Here is a 23,192-nt window from a genome sequence, read left to right as displayed (position 1 = left end):
CAAATATTATGACTCACCGTTCTCAGGAGCCTGAAGCCTCATTGAATAAAGTTTGACTGGCTGGTTAAATGCTATTGTCACAAGAAGCTATTTCAAAAAGAAAAGTAGTTTAATTTTCTGAGATTGCAACATGGAAACATATTCAGTCCAATTTATCCATTGCTTCAATGCTTACCCATTGAAGCCTCCTCACAATTCATTCCACCTTTTAGCAATCCCCTCCCAGCTTTCTCATGTCTCCATAAATGCATCTATCCCATTTACTTCAAATACTTGCAAGGCAGATTACTACATTTCATTTCAGGCTGTACAATGAAGTTTTTTCTAAGATTATCAATTGTTTTAAATACACCATAGAGAGCATTCTATCTAGATGCACAATGATTCAATATGGCAGCAAGAAACCGCAGAGAGTTGTGAGCAAGTTTCCCCTCTATGGACTCTGTTTACATTTGTCACTGCCTCACTAAAGCAGCAAAATCAAAGACCCTGGTCACTGCGAACATTCTTTCTTCTCCACTTTCCATCAGACAGAAGATACAAATGCCTAAAAGCACATACCACCTGGCTCAAGAACAGCATCTATCTTGCTGTTAAAAAGCTACTCAACAGTCCAAGTATAATGAATTGTGCACTTGACTTCACAATCTACCTCATCTTGGCCTTGCACTTAACTTTGTCTATCTGAACTTCACTCTCTGTAACTAAGGAACACACACAAAATGCTGGAAGAACTCAGCAGGCCAGGCAGCATCTATGGAAAAAAGTACAGTCGACATTTTGGACTAAAACTCTTTGACAGACTGGAGAAAGAAAAAAACTGAGGAGTAGATTTAAAAAGTGGGGAGAGGGGAGAGAGAAACAAGGTGATAGGTGAAACCTGGAGGGAGAGGGATGAAGTAAATAGCTGGGAAGCTGAAAGCTGTTGCCAATGTTAACTAATGGATTTGGAGATGACAACTTTAATCAGCACATTAGGTAAGTGAACGCTACCCTCAGAACATCTGCTCCTCCTCTTAGACCACAGTGATCTATTCTTTTTCTATTTTCTCAAAATGACATTGTACAAAATCAGAATTAGGTTTATAAACACTGACACTTCTGAAATTTGTTGTTTTTGTGGCAGCGGTACAGTGCAAGACAAAACAATTACTAAAGGTTACAATAAAAAATAAATACTGCAAAAGAGAAATTAACAAGGTAGTGTTCACGTAAAATTCAAAGTGGAAAACAACTAATATGGTCATTTTTGCTAAGTCTGTAAAGTGTCATTTTCTTAAGTATCACAACATTATTAACAATTCTTACATTTTCAGTTCAACTATGACATCAGCCTGATTTCCAAGGTTCAAATTCAACTGGATTTACCATATACTCTCTATTGTATTCAAATGTTGACTGCTAAGGACACACTAACCATTTCTTCAGCCTTACCATGGCATTCAGAGTTACCCTACAAGATTTTAAACACAAATTCTGCACTGCTAGAAATCCAGAGAAACACCCACAAAATGCTGAAGGAACACAGATCAGGCAACATCCCCAAAGGGGAATAAATAGTCAATGTTTTGGGGCAGCACTCTTCAACTGCTTATTCCTCTCCATAGATGCCACCGGACCTGCTGAATTCCTCCAGCATTTTGTGTGTTACTCCAGTAAGATTTAATTTCACAAGTGCAGAATGGGTGATTATTTTGCAGAACACCCTATGAACATAATCACAAGCTTCTGGTTGTCTGTGACTTCGCTATTTCACAGTGCTACATTTCCCCTCTTTGTTCCACAAGAATGGCATCCCTTCTTTCAACCTGATAAATTACACCCATTAACCCTTGAAACTGAACTCAATACTTTCAGATAACCAGACTTCCCTTTTTTTAAAAAAAAACACATCTGGCAGCTCTGATTAAAAGTTATGAGTCTGAAGCATTAGCTCTATGGATGCCACATGACCTTTTTTAAAAAATGTTTAGTTGACCTTACAACTGCAAGATCTCCACCCTGGTGAAAAGGGTTGATATTCTCCACTCTTGCTGCTGGATCTATATGAAATGCTTCGAAGCAGTGTATTCAAGCATTCAGCTTTCATCTGAAATCTATTGGCACAATACAATATTGTGCAAAAGTCTTAGGCAGATATACCAGGGGTGATTGATAAGTTTGTGGCCTAAGGTAGAAGGAGTCAATTTCAGAAAACCTATCACATTTATGTTTCAACATAGTGCTCTCCTACATTTACACACTTAGTCTAGCAGTCATGGAACATATGGATCTTGGAGCTCCAGAAAATGTCCACAGCATGGGTCATTGATAAGTTCGTGGCCTAAGGTAGAAGGAGATGAGTTATACACCTCCCGTTACATGCACATGCATTTGAACTCTGAGTGATTATGCAGAAAGTTTGAAGTTAATAACTCATCTCCTTCTACCTTAGGCCACAAACTTATCAATCACCCCTGCTATGGACACTTTCTGGAGGTCCAAGATCCATATGCTGCACGACCACTGGACTAAGTGTGTAAATGTAGGAGAGGACTATGTTGAAACATAAATATACTAGGTTTTCTAAAATTGACTCCTTCTACCTTAGGCCACAAACTTATCAATCACCCCTCACTTATAGCTGAAGTGCCTAAGACTTTTGCATAGCACTCACCATATTTGTCAATGTGGAGCAGACAGCGAAATTTAAAATTTGGCAGGAGCAAAGGATGTTTAGAATGGTGAGGGTAGAGTACTGCGAGAGGGATGTGGGACAAGTGGCAGAGAAGAGTGCCAGGAGCAGGGGATGGAGTGGGTGCAAGCACACCCAGCCCTGAGATACCCAGCAAGATCACTTGATTCCAAACAATTAGTTTATTGGACATCTCTCTGATGGTTCCAGCTCTCTCCCCACTTTCTTCCCCTTATCCCAACCATGATTCCCCTCTCCCTACCCCCTTCTCACTCTCAGTCCACAACAGAGACACATATCAGCATCAGGTTTATCATCACTCACATATGTCATGAAATCTCGTTTCTTTAGGAACAGCAGTACAACAGTAGTACAGTGCAATACACAAAACTATTATAATACTGTACAATACAGTATTGGCGTGTAGCCAAGTGGTTAAGGCTTTGGGCTAGCGACCTGAAGGTCATTAATTCGAACCTCAGCTGAGGCAGCATGTGTGTCCTTGAGCAAGGCACTTAACCACACAGTGCTCCTGCACGTTTATAGCCCAGTGGCGGCGGTTGGTGCAGCATGGACAAGACAACACTATTGCTTAGGCACCCAAACTATATACATCTAAGATATCTGAAGTGGTGTAATTCTGCAAATGTAGTATTAACAAAGAACTAGTGAAAGCAGCATCCAGCATCACTGTGTCACTATCCACCACCACTTGCATCATAGTTCTTGCAGTCATTACGATGGTTAAAAGGGACTGGGCAAGCTCATTTCACATTACTTCAACTGGGTTAAATGTTAATTGCCTGGGAATTACACACACTCATCAACTCTTCCTTAAAAAGAAGAACTTTCATCAATTACAATGATTATTGTAATGATTACAATGATCACAGCTTCCTTGATTGCAAAACAAATCTGACCCATCCACTAACATGCAAGAAACATTTCCAAAAAGATTTTTTTTTTAAGTTATTAGCAGGGTCCTTTTAATTGATGGTTTTTCCAAGCAGTATTTAATTACCTGTGACAGATGGGTCAATGGTGCGTCTGGCTTTAACTTGAGAACAGTGTTCAATGTACAATTTCCCCTAAAAAGTACTATCTTTGGGCTCAGTTCAATTGTCAGCATAGCCCCTGCCCTGCTGTTACCCCTTTTAATCTGATACAAACTGGTTAATTTTAATACCACATACCTCCCATGCAAACAAGAACAAAGCACTGCCTTTGCTGAAAAAGTGCATGAAAATACTTGGCTTTTGATCACTTTCTTTTCTGGGATGTATTCTCTATGCTTACTGTACTGTCAGATACACTGGTTGAGACTTAAGTTCAGGATTGCCAATGTTGAACTCCCAAAATGACATTTCCCAACAAAATTTCATCCAGCATTTTTCAGAAAAGTGTCAACTTTATAAACTTTACAGTCAACCTGACTGAACTTGGATGCCATTTTTTAAATACATCAAAATGCAGTGAAAACAATTAATCTTTTACTGAATGAAGAAGATATTTCTCCATGGAGTTTTGCAAGGGTGCAACACTCAATCTGGAGTATACAAAACCATGAATTAAAATATTTTATCAGAAAATACAAACACTTATTGAAAATATTAAAATCCATACTTGTTCATCACAATCAGATTCCAAATAAGTTGTGTCTTTCTGTAGACAATTATCAAATCCATATTCATCACTTTCATTTAGACATTCACAGCCAGCCTTATTTATAAATGGCATCAGATCCATCTGAAAAACAAGATATTAAGAAATTAGATTAATTTCACTGAGTAATTACCTCCAGTTTATATTGTGTAATCATAGATTACAAGGTCAAATGTATGCAGGAAAAGCAAGGGCAGTGCAAAGGAAGATCAGGAGTGGGTTTCCCCAGGGTGCTGCAGTTTCCTCATCCAGTCCAAAGAAGTATCGGTTAGTAAGCTAATTGGTCATTGTAAACTGCCCCGTGATTAGGCAAGGGTTAAATCGGGGTTGTTGGGCTATGCAGCTCAAAGTGCTGGAAGGACCTAATCCAAACAGCACCTTAATAAATAAATAATATATTCACTCCAGGCACTGGGATCGAGGCATGATGAAGAATCTAAAAAAGAAAAACCTTAGCAAATTTTAACTAAACACTTAAACTTTGTATGGTATTCATTTAATGCCACCAAACATTTATAGCACATTTGAAAATTCTGACGCTACTCAAATTCTAACTATTTAAGCTTGCAGCTTTAAAAAAAATCAGTAAGAACTATTATCACTTTGTTTTAAATGCTTATCCACCCTTTACCAACTGAGCACTTACAAGCACTGGCTCTAATGCACAGGAGCTGCATTTTCACGCTACTAAATTTATTAATTTATTTTATATACACTTAATGATTTTCACACTGCTTATTTATTTATACTTACTATAATTTGTAGTTTTTATTACTATGCATTTCAGTGCACTGCTGGCACAAAACAACAAATTTCACGATACTTGCCGGTCAGATTAGACTTGATTCTGTATAAGCAGAACAGTCTGGCTCCAATGCATAGGTTAGCAGAACAATCTAAAAACAATCCTTACTCATTTTCAGGCCAGAATACTTCAGAATTGAAACCATGAATTTTGCTTTTGCCAGAAACAGCAGCAACCCAAATGATGTTCTCTCCAGAAGATTCTCTCCCCTTGGATTATCTGGACAGTTTACTTAGGGATACATTAAAAATCCTTCCCATACACATTTATCTAACCATGCCTTGGGATAATTAACTATAAGACTAAGAGTTTATTAATTAACTTCATTATTTTAAAACAGATTAAGAAGAATTCTAAGTTACTAAGCAGCTTTTGGCTAACTGCAAATAATGAAAACTGGATATCTAAAAGAAATGCACTTAATTAATACTGGGTTATTTTCCAAGGCATTCAAGTACATCCTGACCAAAAAAAAGTGGATGAAAGCCTTGATTTTGTGATTGTACTCTCACACTTGAGTCTCACTCCATAAATTTAAGCACACGCAGTATGCTCATGGAATGATGTAGTGCAGAAGGAAACCTGTGATCTACTATGCCAGTTGCAGATATCAACAGAAATGCGACTGCAGTGCATATAGCTTGGATGATACCAAACTCTGGGAGACACCAATGATATACTTCTCTCAAAATGTTCCTGAATTCAGATGAAAACATCATTAGATAAGATGCAAGTAAGGCTGGACTCTATCACAAATCATACACAAAAAGAAACCATTCCTCACAGAGTCAAACAATTAGTTCCAGTTCTCTGCTTTTCCCCACACATTACTTCATGCAAGTTACTGCTAAATGTTCTCTTTTTCCATGTACTCATAATTCTAACAATTCATTATAAGAGGTTCCCAATTCACTGTTTTTGTTAATTATTTTAATTGACAGCTGGTTAATGGAAGCAGTTTTTCTTTATCCATGTTTATGATCTGGAGCATCTCTATTAAATCTTTCCTTTCCCCTTCACTAGTCAAAATAATAATCCTGACTTCTTTCATTTCTCCACATAATTTAATCCTCCAATCCCAAGTATGCTTTGGTGACCTTCCACAACAGTCTTTTCAAAACCCAGACATGTTAACTTAGTTCTTCGACTCAAAATTAGACCGCCTAATAACCAGTGATTCAAAGGCTAATCATAACACCCATGCCATTATACACATAGCTATTAATGGGGTACACAGCAATTTAAAAATACTTATTATTTTGACACTGATGCGAGCATTAAATCTTAAAGCATCTTGTTTCCTGTACCGCACTGAGAACTTCAGCAGGAAAATATACTGAAGCATTTACTTCATGTCTCTAAAGATAGTTGCTATGCACTTATCCATGCCACAAATTTAGTGGACTCAAATTGAAATTATGGTCCTTTGACACCAAAGTATTGTCACATGCCTTCTAGTTTCTACATTTCAACTTGCACTGTACTTGATTTCATCAGCGTAGCTGTGAAGTCTCAGGTACGAGATAGGGTGCCACGGTAGTATGACGGTTAGCATGATGCTATGTAGTTTGGAACATCAGGGTTTAAGAGTTCAATTCCAACATCATTTGGAATGAGTGGATTTTCTCCAAATGCTTTGGTTTCCTCCCACAGTCCAAAGACACATCGTTTAGTAGGTTAATTGGTCATTGTCAATCATCTTGTAATTCAGCTGAGGTTAAGTCAAGCGCTGCGTGGCTCAAAGGGCCAGAAGGGCCTATTCTGCACAGTATCTCAATAAATAAATAAAAAGATTGAGAGGGTATAACTAGAGTTTTGTGATTTTCAAAGAGTTTCTTATTTTAGACTCAACAGCAAAAAAATTCATCTTCCACTTTCAAAGGCAACACTTCGTTATAAAAGATAGGAATCAATCTCTGCTACAGAACTGTACAGTTTCCAACACATGCTTCAGTTTACTCTCATATCCCAAAGATGAGTTCCCCATAACGTGGGGTGGGAAGGAGTAGAAACAACACTTTAAAATATTCTGGGATGATATGAAACCACAAAAGGCATTATACAAGTGCAAATCTACATTTATGTAATCCTTAAAAGATTGTTTCACAGGATATTACATACATATCCTCTTGGAATGTCCAAATCTTCAATTCCAGGATCATTTTCTAGATGCTGCTTAATTTTTTCTTCTAATCCATTAGCGTCTGCTCCATGAAGCTGGTCGATTTTCACTTTATTTCGGAAGAACAAAAAAGATGGTGTTGCTGTGATGTTATTGGCTGTTGCGGTTTGCTGAAAGTAAGTTACAAGGCCAGTTAATAACATGCATAGCACAAAATTCCAGACTCAATTTAAATCAAAACTAAAATGCAGACTACTAGATAAAGATTCTGTTTGATGGTGAAAAATATATGCATCGGTGGCATTGAAGAGAGAACAGAACTGTTAGCTGAAGCAGTAACTGAATTATAAAATTCTTAGTGGGATTACAGACTCTACAAATGGATTATCAACCCCTGGAGTACGTACAAAAAAATATTTTTTTCCCCACTGCCTTTTCCAACTTTCTATTCAATAACATACACACCTTCTTCTGGCATATTAAAATCATTTATAATTATCACAGCATAATCTTACACTATAGAAATTATTTCCTTACTGCACTTTACTGTTTCTTTTATATCTTCACCTCAAAACCTATCATTTCACCTCTGATCACAAATAGCACTTTGGTATCTACTGATAGTTAGAACCTTAGAAAAGTCTGCATTTGCATTCTCACCTCAAAACCTATGATTGTACCTCCGATAACAAATAAAACTTCTGTATCCACAGTTACTTAGTTAGAATCTTGGAGAAGTCTGGGTTTATTGTCCATACCCAATCAAACTCAAAATGTAGTAGTCATTGTGGTGAGAGTGCTCTAACCGCGTTGCTAACCATGACCCAATAATAAAAGAACAGTGATTAACTTTCCAAGTAAAGCTGAAGAGCAACTAAGAATGAAACTTGGAAATGGTGGTATCTCTATGTGTCTTTGCTATTTGTTCTTCTAAACTGCAGAAGCCACAAGATACTATTGAAGAAGTTTTGATGGGCAACTGCAGTGTAATACATTTTATAGATGACACACAGCTGCAGCTCACCAGCTGTAGGAGTGAACATTTTAGCTGATGGATAGGGTACCAAGCGAGACATTGCTTTACTTGGAATGGTGTTAAACTTAACTGTTACTGGAATCATACTCACAACTCACACTTGACTTGTGCTCTGCAAATGATGGAAAGGCACTGCAGAAATGAGTCAAGTAAGAGACTTGAAGTATACAATCCAATTGAAAGCCATGGTTAAATTGTACCTGCTTGAATATTTGTCCTTCTATGACATTTGTCAACATTTCTTTGAAAAAGGAATCACAGCAATTTATCAGAGCAACTCAGTTCCTCCAGCATTTTGTACATGTTACTCTGGTTTTCCAGCATTGGTAGAATCTCATGTTTATGATTTTTAGTAATTTATCAGTTGTAATATGTACAGGATCCAAGAATTAATGAGCTTATTTAGCACTTCCAATACCACTGCAGCCATTGGGAAGAAAACTTGTCTTAAATAACTACTAATTGTAACAGTCCATTCTAATTTAGAATTAAATTATGAAGTTTGTTCTGGGCTTTTTATTTTCTTAAAAAGCTGAAATGATTTCATTAATAATAATAATTTCATTTATACTTTATTGCAATGACTGAAATTTTAAGTTTCACTTTCAAATTCTATAAATACACTGAAAGGCAAAAATGAAAGCATTAACACAAGTGATTCTGCAGATGCTGGACTATGGGAGAAAGGGAAGGAGGAAGGGGACTGGGGCAGGTGAGGAGAAGAAAAGGGAGAAAAGGAGGCTAGAGTGGGGAATAGAAGAAGGGGGGGAAGGGGGAAATTTACATTCCAGGACACCCACCAAGAACTAGAGATTGGAAGGCATACAGGTCAGAAAGATTAAAATTCAAGTACAAAGCACTTGAATTACTCAGTTCCTGAAATAACCAATGGCATTTTAATCCACTCACCTGACACTGATGCACATCAACTTCCAGAAAAACAGCATGTGGGTATTTGGAACTCAATGCATTGAAAGCTGGAGCAATTCGCACACAAGGTCCACACCTTCAATAAAATAAAACCAGAATGTGATTATTGCCAGGCCATTGTTCGATAAGCACATTTTGAATCAGTGACTCACAACAGCTCACTGGAATGTGATATGACACATCGTCATTAAAGAACCATTTTACTAATTTATGCCTGGACATATATCTATGAGGAAAAATAATGCAGAAATATATTGCAGGTGGAATGGTAGCATTGCAGTTATCGCAATCGCTTTACAGCAACAGCGATCACTGATTAGGGTTTGATTCCCACTATTGTCTGTAAGGACTGTGTACATTCTCCCCGCGAATGTATGATCATTCATAGCTTTACTTCTCACACACAGTCATGGGGGAGAATGTTCCTTGGAAGTACTCTGGTTTCCTCCCACCTTCCAAAGATTTTCATATACGGTTCAGGAATTGCAGGCATGCTACATTAGTGTCGTAAGGATGGTGACGTTTGTGGGCTGCCCCAGCACAAACCTTGGACTGTTTTGATCATTAATGCAAAACAACACACTTCACTGTACTTTTCCAATGTAGAAAATATATATATGATAAATAAAGCAGATCTAATTAATATTCACATCCCTCTTAATCTTTCCTTATCTAATTTGTACTCACACTTATTGGCTCCACTCTCAAAAGTTACTTACATAAACAAAAAATGATTTCCAAGATCATCCAATACACACTCTAACACATTCACTTCCTCGACCATCAGTTCTCAGAATGTATTCTAAATATGGATTCTATTTGTTCGGTTGTTATGAGCCATGACATAGAATCTATTACATCAGATTAAATAAACTTTGATACACTGACACCGGTGGAAAAAGTTTTCTTTCCATATACGTGTAACAAGCCACATTATTAGACAAAATTCATTTTACTAATGGAAACCTGACCACGCTATACATATATTCATATAAAATGCATAAAATATCAGGTAGATTACTTAAAACACAAGAAAGTCTGCAAATGCCAGAAATACAAAACAACACACACAAGATGCTGGAGGAACTCAGCAGGCCAGGCAGTATCTATGGAAATGAATTAACAGCCAACGTTTCAGGCTAGAAAGGAAGGGGAAAGACGCCAGAATAAAATGGTAGGGGACAGGGAAGGAGATTAGCTGGAAGGTGATAGGTGAAGCCAGGTGGCTGGGAGAAGTAAAGAGCTGGAGAAGGAATCTGATAGGAGAGTGGACCATAGGAGAAAGGGAAGGAGGAGGAGACCTAGGCGGAAGCAAAAGGCGGGTGAGAAGAGGTAAGAGGTCAGAATAGGGAATAGGGAAATGGGGGGGAAATAATTTTTTTTAAACTGGAAGGAGACATCGATATTCGTGCCATCAGGTTGGAGGCTACACAATGGGATACAAGGTGCTGCTCCTCCACCCCGAGGGTGGCCTCATCTTGGCACAACTTTGTCTACTTTCACACTTCACTTGAAAACATTATCAACTCCATTTCTCTTCCCTTGTCTTGATATTAAACCTTTGTCCACATTAAAATGGATATTTGGGCGAATCTCCTCCTACTGGGCATGCGCAGGGCACATCTACAGAAAACAAGCAACATGTTTGGTGTCGAATCTCACCATGGAAGACTTGGATCGCGTTTGTCCAGTTACGGACTAGAAAAACTTAAAAGGAAATTGCCAAACGACGGACAGCTGCTGGCTTTCACTCAGGACTTAAAACTAAAAAAAATACTGGAACATATGGAGGCAACTGACAGGGAGCTCACAGACAGTATTGGAAACATTTCCTACAGCCATAGTTCCAGCACGTCATGACAGCATTTTTAAAAAGCTTCGGTTACCCGTTACACACTACACCGGCCAATCGGCATTTTCATATTTAAACACTCTGGAGAGCATTTTAGAAAAGCTCAATTTTCGGGGGGAGGAAAACACCATTTCAGTGTGGACAGAGGGTCAAAACAAAGTGAAAAAGCTTCGGTTACAGATTTATCTGGTCTAGTGTGGACTTAGCCTAAGCCAATTGACCAAGTATTAGATAAATATCAGAATAGATAATAAAGGTTTCAGTCATTCATTAAAAGGAGTAAAAAGATGTGAGAAGGAAAAAGCCTATTCAGCTGAAGGTACAAGTGTTGACAGTGGAGCTGTAATTAATTCCCGCATGAAGTTCTGCAGACGAGAACAAGACGTCCAGATGGTATGCTGCCTTCCAGATGCCAGGGTCCAAGATATCTCTGATCAAGTCCTCATCATTAAGTGGGAGGATAAGCAACCAAAGGTCATGGTCCATATAGGTACCAATGACACAGGCAGGAAGAGGGATGAGGTTCCATAAAGTGACTTGAATGTGTTAGGTGCTAAGTTAAAGGACAAGACCTTCAGGTTTGTGATCTTATGATCTCAAGGCTGCTACCTATGCCACATGAAAATGAGGCATGTAAAAGGAAGATTATACAGTTTAACAAGTGCCAAAGGAGTTGGTGTAGGAGGGAGTGCTTCAGATTTTTGGATCATTAGCCTCTCTTCCAGGGAAAGTAGGACCTGAATAGAAGAGACTGAAGGAATTGCAAGGAACAGACAAAGTCAAAAATCAAACAGTTGAGCATGGTGGGACTAATATTCTGAGTTGCATATATTTCAATGCAAGAAGTATTGCAGGAAAGAGAATGTAAACCTCTAACGTGGACAATGAGCTTGTTCAAATCTAGACTTTTCAATTTGTATTAAAAAAGCCCAGGGCATGAATCAACGCATAGAATTACGATATTGTAGCCATTAGAGATGTGGCTGCAGGAGGGGCAGGATCAGAATAAGTTTTATTATCACCGCTAACAGCAGCAGTGCATTGCAATGCGTAAGAAAGAAGAAAAAATAATAATAAATAAATGAGTAAATTAATTGCAGTGTTTGCATATTGAATAGATTTAAAAAGCATGCAAAAACAAAAAATAATATATATTTTGAAAGTGAGGTAGTGTTCACGAGTTCAATGTCCATTTTGGAATCGGTGGCAGAGGGGAAGAAGCTGTTCCTGAATCGCTGAGTGTGTGCCTTCAAGTTTCTGTATCTCCTACTTGATGGTAACAGTGAGAAAAGGGCATGTCCTGGCTGCTGGAGGTCCTCAATAATAGACACTGCCTTTCTGAGACACTACTCTTTGAAGATGTCCTGGTACTTTGTAGGCTAGTACCCAAGATGGAGCCGACTAGATTTACATCCTTTACAAGCTTCTTTCAGTCCTGTGCAGTAACACCACACACCCCCCCCCACCCCCATACCAGACAGTGATGCAGCCTGTCAGAATGCTCTCCCTGGTATATCCATAGAAGTTTTTGAGTGTATTTATTGACATACCAAATCTCTTCAAACTCCTAATAGAAGTATAGTCGCTGTCTTGCCTTTTTTTATAACTGCATCAATATGTTGGGACCAGGTTAAGTCCTCAGAGATCTTGACACCCAGGAACTTGAAACTGCTCACTCTCTCCACTTCTGATCCCTCTGTGAGGATTGGGATGTGCTCCTTTGTCTTACCCTTCCTGAAGTCCACAATCAGCTCTTTTGTCTTATTGACTGTGAGTGCTAGGTTTTTGCTGCAACACCACTCCTCTAGTTGGTATATCTCACTCCTGTACACCCTTTCATCTCCATCTGAGATTCTACCAACAATGGCTGTATCATCAGCAAATTTATAGATGGTACTTAAGCTATGCCTAGCCGCACAGTCAAGGGTATAGAGAGAGTAGAGTAGTGGGCTAAGCACACACCCAAGGTACACCAGTGTTGATCATCAGTAGGGAAAGGATATTATCACCAATCTACACAGATTGTGGTCTTCCAGATAGGAAGTCGAGGATCCAATTGCAGAGGGAGATACAAAGGCCCAGGTTCTGTAACTTATCAATCAGGATTGTGGGAATTATGGTGTTAAGTGCTGAGGTATAATCGATGAACAGCATCCTGACATAGGTGTTTGTATTGTCCAGGCGGTTAAAGGGTTCCATTGCTTTAGACGCAATACAGCGGGAGGGATTAAAATGGTTACTAGTCAGGGGAAAAAGTCAGTGCTCAATCAGGACAGATTTGAGAACTCGTCTAGTGAGGTTTTATAGATGAAACTGAGGAATAAGAAAGGTACAACTACATTAATTAGGCTATTTTACATACCATCCAACAGTCCAAGGGATTTACAGGAACAAATTTGGAGAGAGATCGCAGACTGTTGCAAGAAACGTGTTGAGATGGTAGGTGATAGTTGACTGGCAAAGGTGTTCTTGGTTAAGTGAGAGGCCTTCAAAAGTAAAATTTTGAGAGTACAAAGCTTTTATGTGCCTGTCGGAATAAAAGGAAAGGGCGACAGATTTATAGAACCTTGGTTTTCAAGAGCTATTGAAGCCCTGGTTAAGGGAAAAAAAGGAGTTGCATAGCAGGAAGGAACAATTGAGGTACTTAAAGAGTGTAAGAAATGCAAGAGAACACCGAAGGAAGAAATCAGAACCAAAAGAAAGCATGAAGTTATTCTAAAAGTGAAGGAGAATTTCAAGGCCTTCTCCCAATATGTAAAGAAAGGAAGGATTGCAACGGACAATATTGGTTCCTGGAAGATCAGAATGGTAATCTACGCATGGAGCCAAAGGAGATGGGGAGATCTTAAATGGATTTTTTGCATCTGTATTTATTCAGGAGACGACTCAGAATCGACAGAAGTGAGGCAATCTGTGAACCATATATAAATTACATTGAGAATTGAGAGAAATTAGGGTGGACAAATCCCCAGGGCTTGACAAGTTGCTCCCTCAGACCCTGAGGGAGGCAAGTGCAGAAATTGCAGTGGCCCTGGCAGAGATATCTAAATCATCCTTTGAAACAGCTGAGGCAACAGAGGATTGGAGGATAGCTAACGTTGTTGCTCTGTTTAAGAAAGACTCTAAACATAAACCAGGAAATTATAGGCCACTGAACCTGACATCAGAAGTGGGAAAGCTATAGAAAGGTATTCTAAAGGACTGTACATATGGGCTTTTGAATAGACAGGGACTGATTAGTATTTGGATAGACAGGGACTGACTGATAGTCAGCATGACTTTTTGCATGGTAGGTTGCATCTAACCAATCTGATAGTTTTTCAAGAAAGTTACCAGAAAAGTTGATGAAAGCAAGGCTGTGGATGCTGTCTACATGGACTTCAGCAAGGCATTTGACAAGATCCAACATGGGAAGTCGGTCAAGAAGGTTCAATTGTTTGGCATTCAAGATAAGACAGTAAATTGAGTCAGACACTGGCTTTGTGGGAGTGGTAGATGGTTGCCTCCCTGATTGATGGCCTGTAACTAGTGGTGTGTCGCAGGAATCAGTGTTGGGACCATTGTTTGACCTACTACAGTAGGTCTTACAGTGAGCAGTAGGGTTCTGAGGACTGTGATAGAACAAAGGGATTTGGGAATACAGATCTATTATTCATTGAAAGTGGCATCACAGGTAGATAGGGTCTTAAAGAAATCTTTTGCACATTGGCCTTCATAAAGCAATGTACTGAGTACAGGAGATGGGATGTCATGTTAAACTTGTACAAGATGTTGGCGATGCCTAATCTGGAGTATTGTATGCAGTTTTGGCCACTTTCCTACAGGAAAATGCAAATAAGATTGAAAGAGTACAGAGAAAATTTACAAAGACCTGAGTTATAAGGTAAGATTGAATAGGTTTAAACTTTATTTGCTAGAACATAGAAAATTAAGGGGAGATTTGACACAGTATATCAAATTATGAGGGGTATATAGAGTAAATGCAAGCAGGCCTTGAGGTTGGGTGAGACTACAAGTGGAGGTCATGGGTTAAGGGTGAAAGGTGAAATATTTAAGGGGAACACAAGGGGAAACTTCTCCAGTTAGAAGGTGTGTGGATCATAAGTGGTGGATGTGATTTCAATTTTGACATAAAGAGAAGTTTGGATTGGTATATGGATTAGAGGGGTATGTATGGAGGTATGGATGCAGGTTGATGGGACTAAGCAGTTTAAATGGTTTGCAATGACTAGATGGATCAAAGAGCCTACTTTAGTACTGTACTCCTTGACTAAGCATTTACAGGAATTCCTGAAATGTGACAGGATGGACTGCTATGGGTTAAGTGCTGAGAAATGGGCTAATTACAATAGGGTGCTCAGTTACTGAAAGCACAATTTGGCTTTGTGTTGTCAAGAAGAGATGACACCTTTGTGACAATTTTACAGTACATTCATGCTGAAGTAAATTTGTTTTCAAAGTACATAAATATCACCATATACCACCTTGAGGTTCGTTTTCTTGTAAGCATTACCGAAAAATAAAGGAAGTCAATTTCTAATGCTGTACCATGAAGAGCATTCTAACTGGCTGCATGACCGTCGGGTATGGGGGGGGGGGGGTTGGTAGGAGGGGTGTGGCAGCTTCACAACATTGAAGTAGCTGCAGACAGTTGTAAAATAAGTCAGCTCCATCATGGGAACTAGCTTCCATAGTATCCAGGTCATCTTCAAGGAGCAGTCCTTCAAAAAGGCAGTGTCCGTTATTAAGTACCTCCATTACCTAGGTCACGTCTTGTTCTCATTGTTACCAACAGGGAGATGGTACAGGAGCCTGAAGGCACACACTCAACAATTCCGTTACAGCTTCATCCCCTCTGCCATCCGATTTCTGAACGGACACTGAATCCATGAACATTATTTCACTACTTTATTTCTATTTTTGCACTGCTTATTTAACTATTTGATATATATATATATATCTACTGTAATTCACAGGCTTTTATCAATGTATTACATTCTACTGCTGCTGCAAAGACAAATTTCACATACGTCAGTGATATTAAACCTGATTCCTCATTCTGAGAATTTATTAACTATAACTAAACAGACTGACAACTAATGCATGAAAGACAAATTGTGCAAATAAAAAATTTTTATATAAATAATATTGAGAATTAGAGTCTTTGAAAGTGAGTCTGTAGGTTGTGGAATCAATTCAGTGCTAAGGTCAGAGAAGTTATCAATGCTGGTTGAGAAGCCTGATGGTTGTAGGTAAATGACTGTTTCTGAACCTGATAGTGTGAGGGGCCAAGCTCCTGTACCTCTTACCCAATGATAGTAGCAAGAAGAGAACATTGCCTGGATGGTGGGTTTCCTTGATAATGGATGCTGCTTTTCCCTGACAGTGCTCTTAGTAGATGTACTCAATGGTGGGGAGGGCTATGCCTGTGATGGACTGGGCTGTATCCACCACTTCTGTAGACTTTTCCATTCCTGGGCATTGGTATTTCCATAGTAGGCTGTGGTGCAACCATTTTGTACTCTCAAACAAACATACAGGTTCTACTCTCCACTTGGATCCATCCAACTGCAATTAAGTCTAAACAGATGGATCCAAAAGGAGAGTAGAACACCTATGTAGGGGCTTACAGAGAAAGAGAGATGGAAGAAGAGGTTGCAGTTTCAAAGGGGTACAAGTCCTAGGTTTTATTCAAAGAGGAATGATGATAATAGAATGGAATGAAAGAGTGACAGTATCTAAAAAAAGCTATTAATTGATGTCACCAACAAGGGAGCCAGCAAAAGAATTTGATTGGTCACCAATTTAGCAGACTTGAGGAGCGGTAAGTAATGCAGCCAAAACACCGACGATGATATGGGAGCAGAAAGAGATTACTGCAATGTTATCCTTTGACTGCAGTTGAACAGAGTAGAATCAGGCATGAAAAGTCCTCCCAAGTTAGACAATGAAGATGAGCTAAAGGACGGTGGAGTCGCCTTCTCAAACAGTGCAAGCAAGTTCTTGAGGAGGTATGGTTTACTATAATCCAGGGGTTCCCAACCTTTTTTATGCCATGGACCAACACCATTAAGCAAAGGGCACTTGGACCCCAGGTTTGGAACCCCTGCTATACTCAAAGACAGATGGAATGTCATTTGTGACATTTATTAAATTGTAGTACAATGAAACTATAAACACTCCATTTCCAGAAACGGTACTTAAAAATTTGGGAGGAGGCAAGAATGATGAAAGACCTGTGAGGAATGAATATCAGTAAGGAGATAGGAAAGTGGTTTGCTTGGGAAAAGGGCTGGTGAAGACATTAGATTTAAAAAAAAACTACAGATTTGGGATGGCATAGTAACGTAGTGGCTAGAGCAATTGTGTTACAGTGCTAGCAATCACCCATCGGGAATCGATTCCCGACACAGCCTGCAAGGGGTTTGTATGTAATTTCTATGCCTGCCTGGGTTTCCTCACACAATCTAAAGATGTATGGTTAGGGTTAGAGAGTTGTGGGCATGTTATTCTGTTAACACTTGCAGGCTTGCCCCAGCACAATCCTTGGGCTGTGATCATCGTTGATGCAAAACAATGCAGTCACTGTATATTTCAATGTTTTAATATGCATATGACAAATAAAGCTAATCTCTTCTTCCAGATCTGTAAAAGAGGCCTAGCATTCAAGAAATGGTATCCATTAATAGGTAACTTGAGCAAAATGGAATGTTGATTGGTCAGCACTAATCATTCAACACAGTGATGGTGGTGATGCCTCCTTCACTGATTCTTTAGTGAATCAATCCAGGTTGTCCTCTCCTGCTCTTTCTCCATTACCGCATCCTCCAATTATTCAGTTCACTTTTGAGTGTTATTATTGAAGCTGCTTCCAACACATTCAAGCAAATCATTCCAAATCACACCAAAACACTGTAAAAAAAAACATTTCCTCATATCACCTCCAATGTCTTTGCCAAGAACTTCCATCTGTTCTAGGGTTTCTAATCCATCTGCAACTAGAAACATGTCTTGACTTGTTTACTCTCTTGAAATTATTTACAATTTTCTAAATATTCTTCATTATATTGAAGTCTACGATCATTCCAATATTTCTGTTCTGCATCCATTCAAGGTCATGATCAAGTACAGTGCACAGATGAGAACACAAGACTCAAGTTTCAGGTTGAGACCATTACAGGGCATGACTGTGGCGCAGCGGTTAGCAACATGCTATCACACCTCAGGGTTATGGGAGTTCAGAGTTCAATCCTGGCATCCACCCTCCCTGTGGAAGGCATTGGTTTTCTCCAGGTCCTCCTGTTTTCTCCCACAGTCCAAAGAGCTACTGGTTAGACTAACTGCTATTGTAAATTGCCCTGTGAATAGATTAGGGTTAAATCAGATTTGTCCGGGGTTGCTGGGCTATTTGGTCGAAGGCCAGAAGGGCCTATTCCGTGCTGTAGCGCTAAATATGAAGAAGGAGCTCAGCCTGAAATGCCATGGATGCTGCCTGACTTGCCGAGTTCTTCCAAAGTATTGCTCGATTTCCAGCATCTGCGGAATCTCTTGCATTTACAACACTCAAGTTGTGGTCTGATCTATCTTATATAAATCTGTTTGAATGCTATTCCTCTCATAAAAATCCAAGGTTAAAAATCATAGACTGACTTTAAAATATCCATCACATATTTCCATACCCTTTCAAAAGTGTCATAGTTATCTGGTTACTATATACTCCTGTGACTTCCCATTACTCAGCTACCTGCTTTAAATATTAACTTATAATTTCTATTTAACTCACAGAACTTGGTCACATAAAAGTATTTTCAACTCTATAAATGTAAAAATAATTAGCCGTGTTTACAAATAGTAACGGATGTAAGAGAAACGGAAGGCTTTGGGAAGGGGCGGATTAGATCGGGGTTCCCTGCCTTTTTTATGCCATGGACCCCTACCATTAACAGAGGAGGTCTGTGGATCCAAGGGTAAATTCTTAGAGTAGGTTAAATAGTCAGCAGAACATTGTGGGCTGAAGTGCCTGTACTGTGCTGTAATGTTCTGTTATTAATTACTCATCAAGTCAAGTTTTCTCTTTAAACTGCATTTCACCATACACAGTCATCAATTTATACATTTTTAAAAAAATTGTAACACTATTCGACATTCTGATATTGCTTTTCCCTTGCTCTATCTCAATGTACTGAAGTAATTAAAAAAAATTATTTACCAACAGAAGAGGCTAGACGACCTTGGTCAAAGTTTTTCACTACTGCTCCTTACAAATGAGCATTTTTAACTACCGCCATCATTTTTAATTTTATTCTTAAAGTGAATTAAACTATCTTCCAGATGATTTTCCAACTATCCTATTCTTCTGATATTTACACATACCCTGCAAAACTTTTTTTTACTAATTTTTAAAACTAACTAATCCAGGAAACAGCTTAAAATGCATTACCCAGCTTTATCAAATTATCCCATTGCCAATATTAACCTCACCATGATTGGCAATACTCTCTCAGCATTATTATTTTGATCTAGAATACCTTTTAAGTTGAAAATCCCTATCATCCATCCCACAATCAATTGATAAGCTGGGTAACAGCTTCTCCCCCCAGGATGTGAGACGAATGAATACCCTGCCAACACCAAGGCCTCACCATTAGAACAGCAAGCTGTTTACAGTACTGTTTGTGTACATTACATGCATTTTGAATTATGAACGCATCTAAGATAATATTTTGTTTTGTGTTGTATATGGTACGTGTATTATGGGGTACCAAGGTCCGGATGAATCCATTGTTTCGTTTGGTTGTATGCACGTATGGTTAGATGACAATAAACTTGAAGTACAGATTGTTTTGGTTTCTTTTTACTGCTCTAAAGAGCAGTATACCAACCATTATGTCTTCTTCCCCGCCCCACCCCTTCCCAGTCAGCAGAGAGACTGCTAGTAATCTGGAACAACACACAAATGCTTGAGGAATTCAGCTAGTCAGGCTGTGGAGAGGAAATGGACTTTTTCGTGTCGGGACCCTCAATCAGGACCAAATGCAGACTCCATTGATCAAACCAATACAACTTCCTCTGTTCCAAGCAACACATACAAATTACTAGAGGAACTCAGCAAGTCAGGCAGAATCTATGATAAGGAATATAAAGTCAATGTTTCCGCAAAGACCCTTCATCAGGTCCTGCATTGTGTGTGTGTGTGTGTGTGTGTGTGTAACTCTGCATTTCCGGCATCAGCAGTATCTCTCGTGTTAATGATAGTCCGTTCCGAGCACTGGCATTAAATTGTCCCGGTCGGCACAGAAAGGGGGATGGCGCCATGCCCACAATCCGCCCGGGCTCCCAGTTAGGCCGCAAAGCCTGGGCCTCGGGCAGGAAACCCAAACCAACCCCAGGTCCCCGAGTGACAACTCACCCTTTCATAGTGAACTTCACGACCGCTAACCTGCAGCCGGCGTTCGTCAGCTCGGGCTGGAACTCGGCGTCCGCCTCCACCACTTTCACCCTCATCGTCACGCAACTGAACCCGGCGATAATTCACCCGAGAGCGGCCTCAACTTTAATTTTAAAAAAATTAATCTGATTTTAAAATGGGGAAAAAACGCGCTCCGGCCGCAAACGCGCAGAGAAAACCAGCAGCCAATAAAAAACGTTCCCCCACCTCTTCCCGTCGCCTATTGGCTCTGGAGCCCGGCGCTGTCGGTCAATTTCTCTTATGATTGGTGGACAAGGTAGTCAGTCAAAGGAGGTTCTGGCCGTCGGGAGCCGTCGTCCTTGCGTCCAGGCAGGTGGCCTGGATTTCTTTGCTAAGTCATGGTGGGAACGGGGAGGTGTTGCACTAGCGCCCTTCCTGCAGGCCAGGAGATCAAGAGGCATTAATTAGGGTTGCCCCTCTTTATCTGGCAGGTGGCATGAGTTTCTTTGCAAAGTCATGAAGCCAGCAGAGAATTGAAATTGGTTTATTCTTGTCGCATGTGCAAAGGTACAGTGAAATACTTCTCTTGCAAACTGGAGAAACTCAGCAGGTCAGACAACATCCATGGAAACAAATAAACAGTCGAGTCTTTGGACCAAGACATTTAACCATCTTGTGTTTATGACTTGTAAGACTGCAGGTGAAATCATTACAATAGTGCATTGAAGAGTAGAACAAAGTTAAACAACAGATTGAAGAATAAAGTGTAACAGCTACAGTGCAGGTGCTTTGCAATAAGGTGTAAGAATATTTAGCGTGGAACAGGCCTTTCTGGCCAAATGAGCCATGCTGACCTACTGAAATCTAGCCTAATCATAGGACAATTTACAATGACCGATTAACCTTAAATACAGCAGATGATCTGGCCTGCACAGCTGCATGTGGCAACAAATTGCATAAATACACTATCCTTTGGCTAAAGAAATTTCTCCGCATCTATCCTGAGTCTATGTCCTTGACTCTTCTACTATGGGAAACATGCTTTCCACATCTACTCTGTCTAGGCCTTTCAACATTCGAAAGATTTTAATGAGATTTCCCCCCCCCCCCATCCTTCTGAAATCCATCAAGTACAGACCCAGAGTAATCAAAATTTCCTCATACGATAACCCTTTCATTCCCAGAATCATCCTTATAAACCTCCTCTGGACCCTCTCCAATGGCAGTACATCTTTTCTAAGATGAGGGACCCAAATCTGTTCATGATACTCAAGGTGAGGCCTCACCAGTGCCTTATAAAGGCTCAGTATCACATCCCTGCTCTTGTATTCTAGACCTCTTGAAATGAATGCTAACATAGCATTTGCCTTCCTCACCACCAACCTTCAGGGTGTTTTGCCCAAGGACTCTCAAGTCCCTCCACAGATCAGATACCTGGATTTTCTCCCCATTTAGAAAATAGTCCACACATTTATTTTTACTATTTAAGTACTGTACATGACCATGCATTTTCCAACATTGTATTTCATTTGTCACTTTCTTGTCCATTCTCCTAATCTGTTTAAGTCCTTCTGCATCCTACCTGTTTCAACACTACCTGCCACTCCACCAATCTTTGTATCATCTGCGAACTTGGCAACAAAGCCATCTATTCCATTGATATACAGCACCAAAAGAAGTGGTCCCAATACCAAACCCTGTGGAACACCACTAGTCACTAGCAGCCAACCAGAAAAAGGATCCTTTAATTCTCTCTTGCTGGCTCCTACCAATCAGCTATGTTAGTAACTTTCCTGTAATACCATGGGCTCTTAACTTGGTAAGCAACATCATGTGTGGCACCTTGTCAAAGGCCTTCTGAAAGTCCAAATATACAACATCCACTGCATCCCTTTTATCTATCCAACTTGTAATCTCCTCAACAGGTTCATCAGGCAGGATTTTCCCTGAAGGAAATCATGCTGACTTCGTACTATCTTGTCCTGTGTCACCAAGTACTCTGTCACCTCATCCTTAACAATTGACTCTAACATCTTCCCAACCAGTGAGGTCAGGCTAAATTGTCTATAATTTCCTTTCTGCTGCCTTCCTCTTTTCTTAAAGAGTGGAGTAGTATTTGCAATTTTCCAGTCCTCTGGCACCATACCAGAGTTCAATGATTCTTGAAAGATCATAATGTCACCACAATCTCTAACACTACCTCTTTCAGAACCCTAGGGTGCAGTTCATCCGGTCCGGGTGACTAATGTACCTTTAGGTCTTTCAGCTTTTTGAGCACCTTCTCTCTTGTGATAGTAACTGCACCCACCTCTCTTCCTTCACAAACCACAACATCAGGCACACTGCTACTGTCCTCCACGGTGAAGATAGATGTAAAATGCTTATTTAAGTCATGAGCCATCTCCTTGTCCTCTGTTATTATTTCTACTGGCTTAATTTCTAGTGGTCCTATATCCACTCTCATTTCTCCTTTATTTTTAACATACTTGAAAAAATCTTTATTATCCACTTTGATATTATTTGCTAGCTTACTTTCATATTTCATCTTTTCCCTTCTATTGATTTTTTCAGTTGCTCTCTGTAGGTTTTTAAAAACTTCCCAATCCTCTACTTCCCCACTAACTTTTGTTTTGTTGTATACCCTTTCTTTTGCATTTACCATGGCTTTGACTTCACTTGTCAGCCATGGTTGTACTATTTAA

General features: G+C 39.6%; 1 protein-coding gene across 1 annotated transcript in view; it reads right to left on the bottom strand.

Annotated features, from left to right (window-relative positions):
• The window catches only part of txnl1 (thioredoxin-like 1), a 32,324-nt gene extending 11,604 nt beyond the window's left edge, over positions 1-20,720 (bottom strand). Inside the window, exons 1-5 of the mRNA XM_059989686.1 lie at positions 20,491-20,720; positions 9,209-9,305; positions 7,263-7,433; positions 4,298-4,420; positions 18-87 (exon numbers count right to left, since the gene is read on the bottom strand). Of these exons, the coding sequence (XP_059845669.1) occupies positions 18-87; positions 4,298-4,420; positions 7,263-7,433; positions 9,209-9,305; positions 20,491-20,585 (556 nt within the window). The 5' untranslated portion in view covers positions 20,586-20,720. The remainder of the gene's footprint in view (positions 1-17; positions 88-4,297; positions 4,421-7,262; positions 7,434-9,208; positions 9,306-20,490) is intronic.
• Between the last annotated feature and the right edge of the window lie 2,472 nt (positions 20,721-23,192).

Source organism: Hypanus sabinus, chromosome 14 (genome assembly GCF_030144855.1).
Source record: "Hypanus sabinus isolate sHypSab1 chromosome 14, sHypSab1.hap1, whole genome shotgun sequence".
Taxonomy (NCBI): Eukaryota; Metazoa; Chordata; class Chondrichthyes; order Myliobatiformes; family Dasyatidae; genus Hypanus; species Hypanus sabinus.
This window is presented reverse-complemented; position numbering and strand designations above follow the sequence as displayed.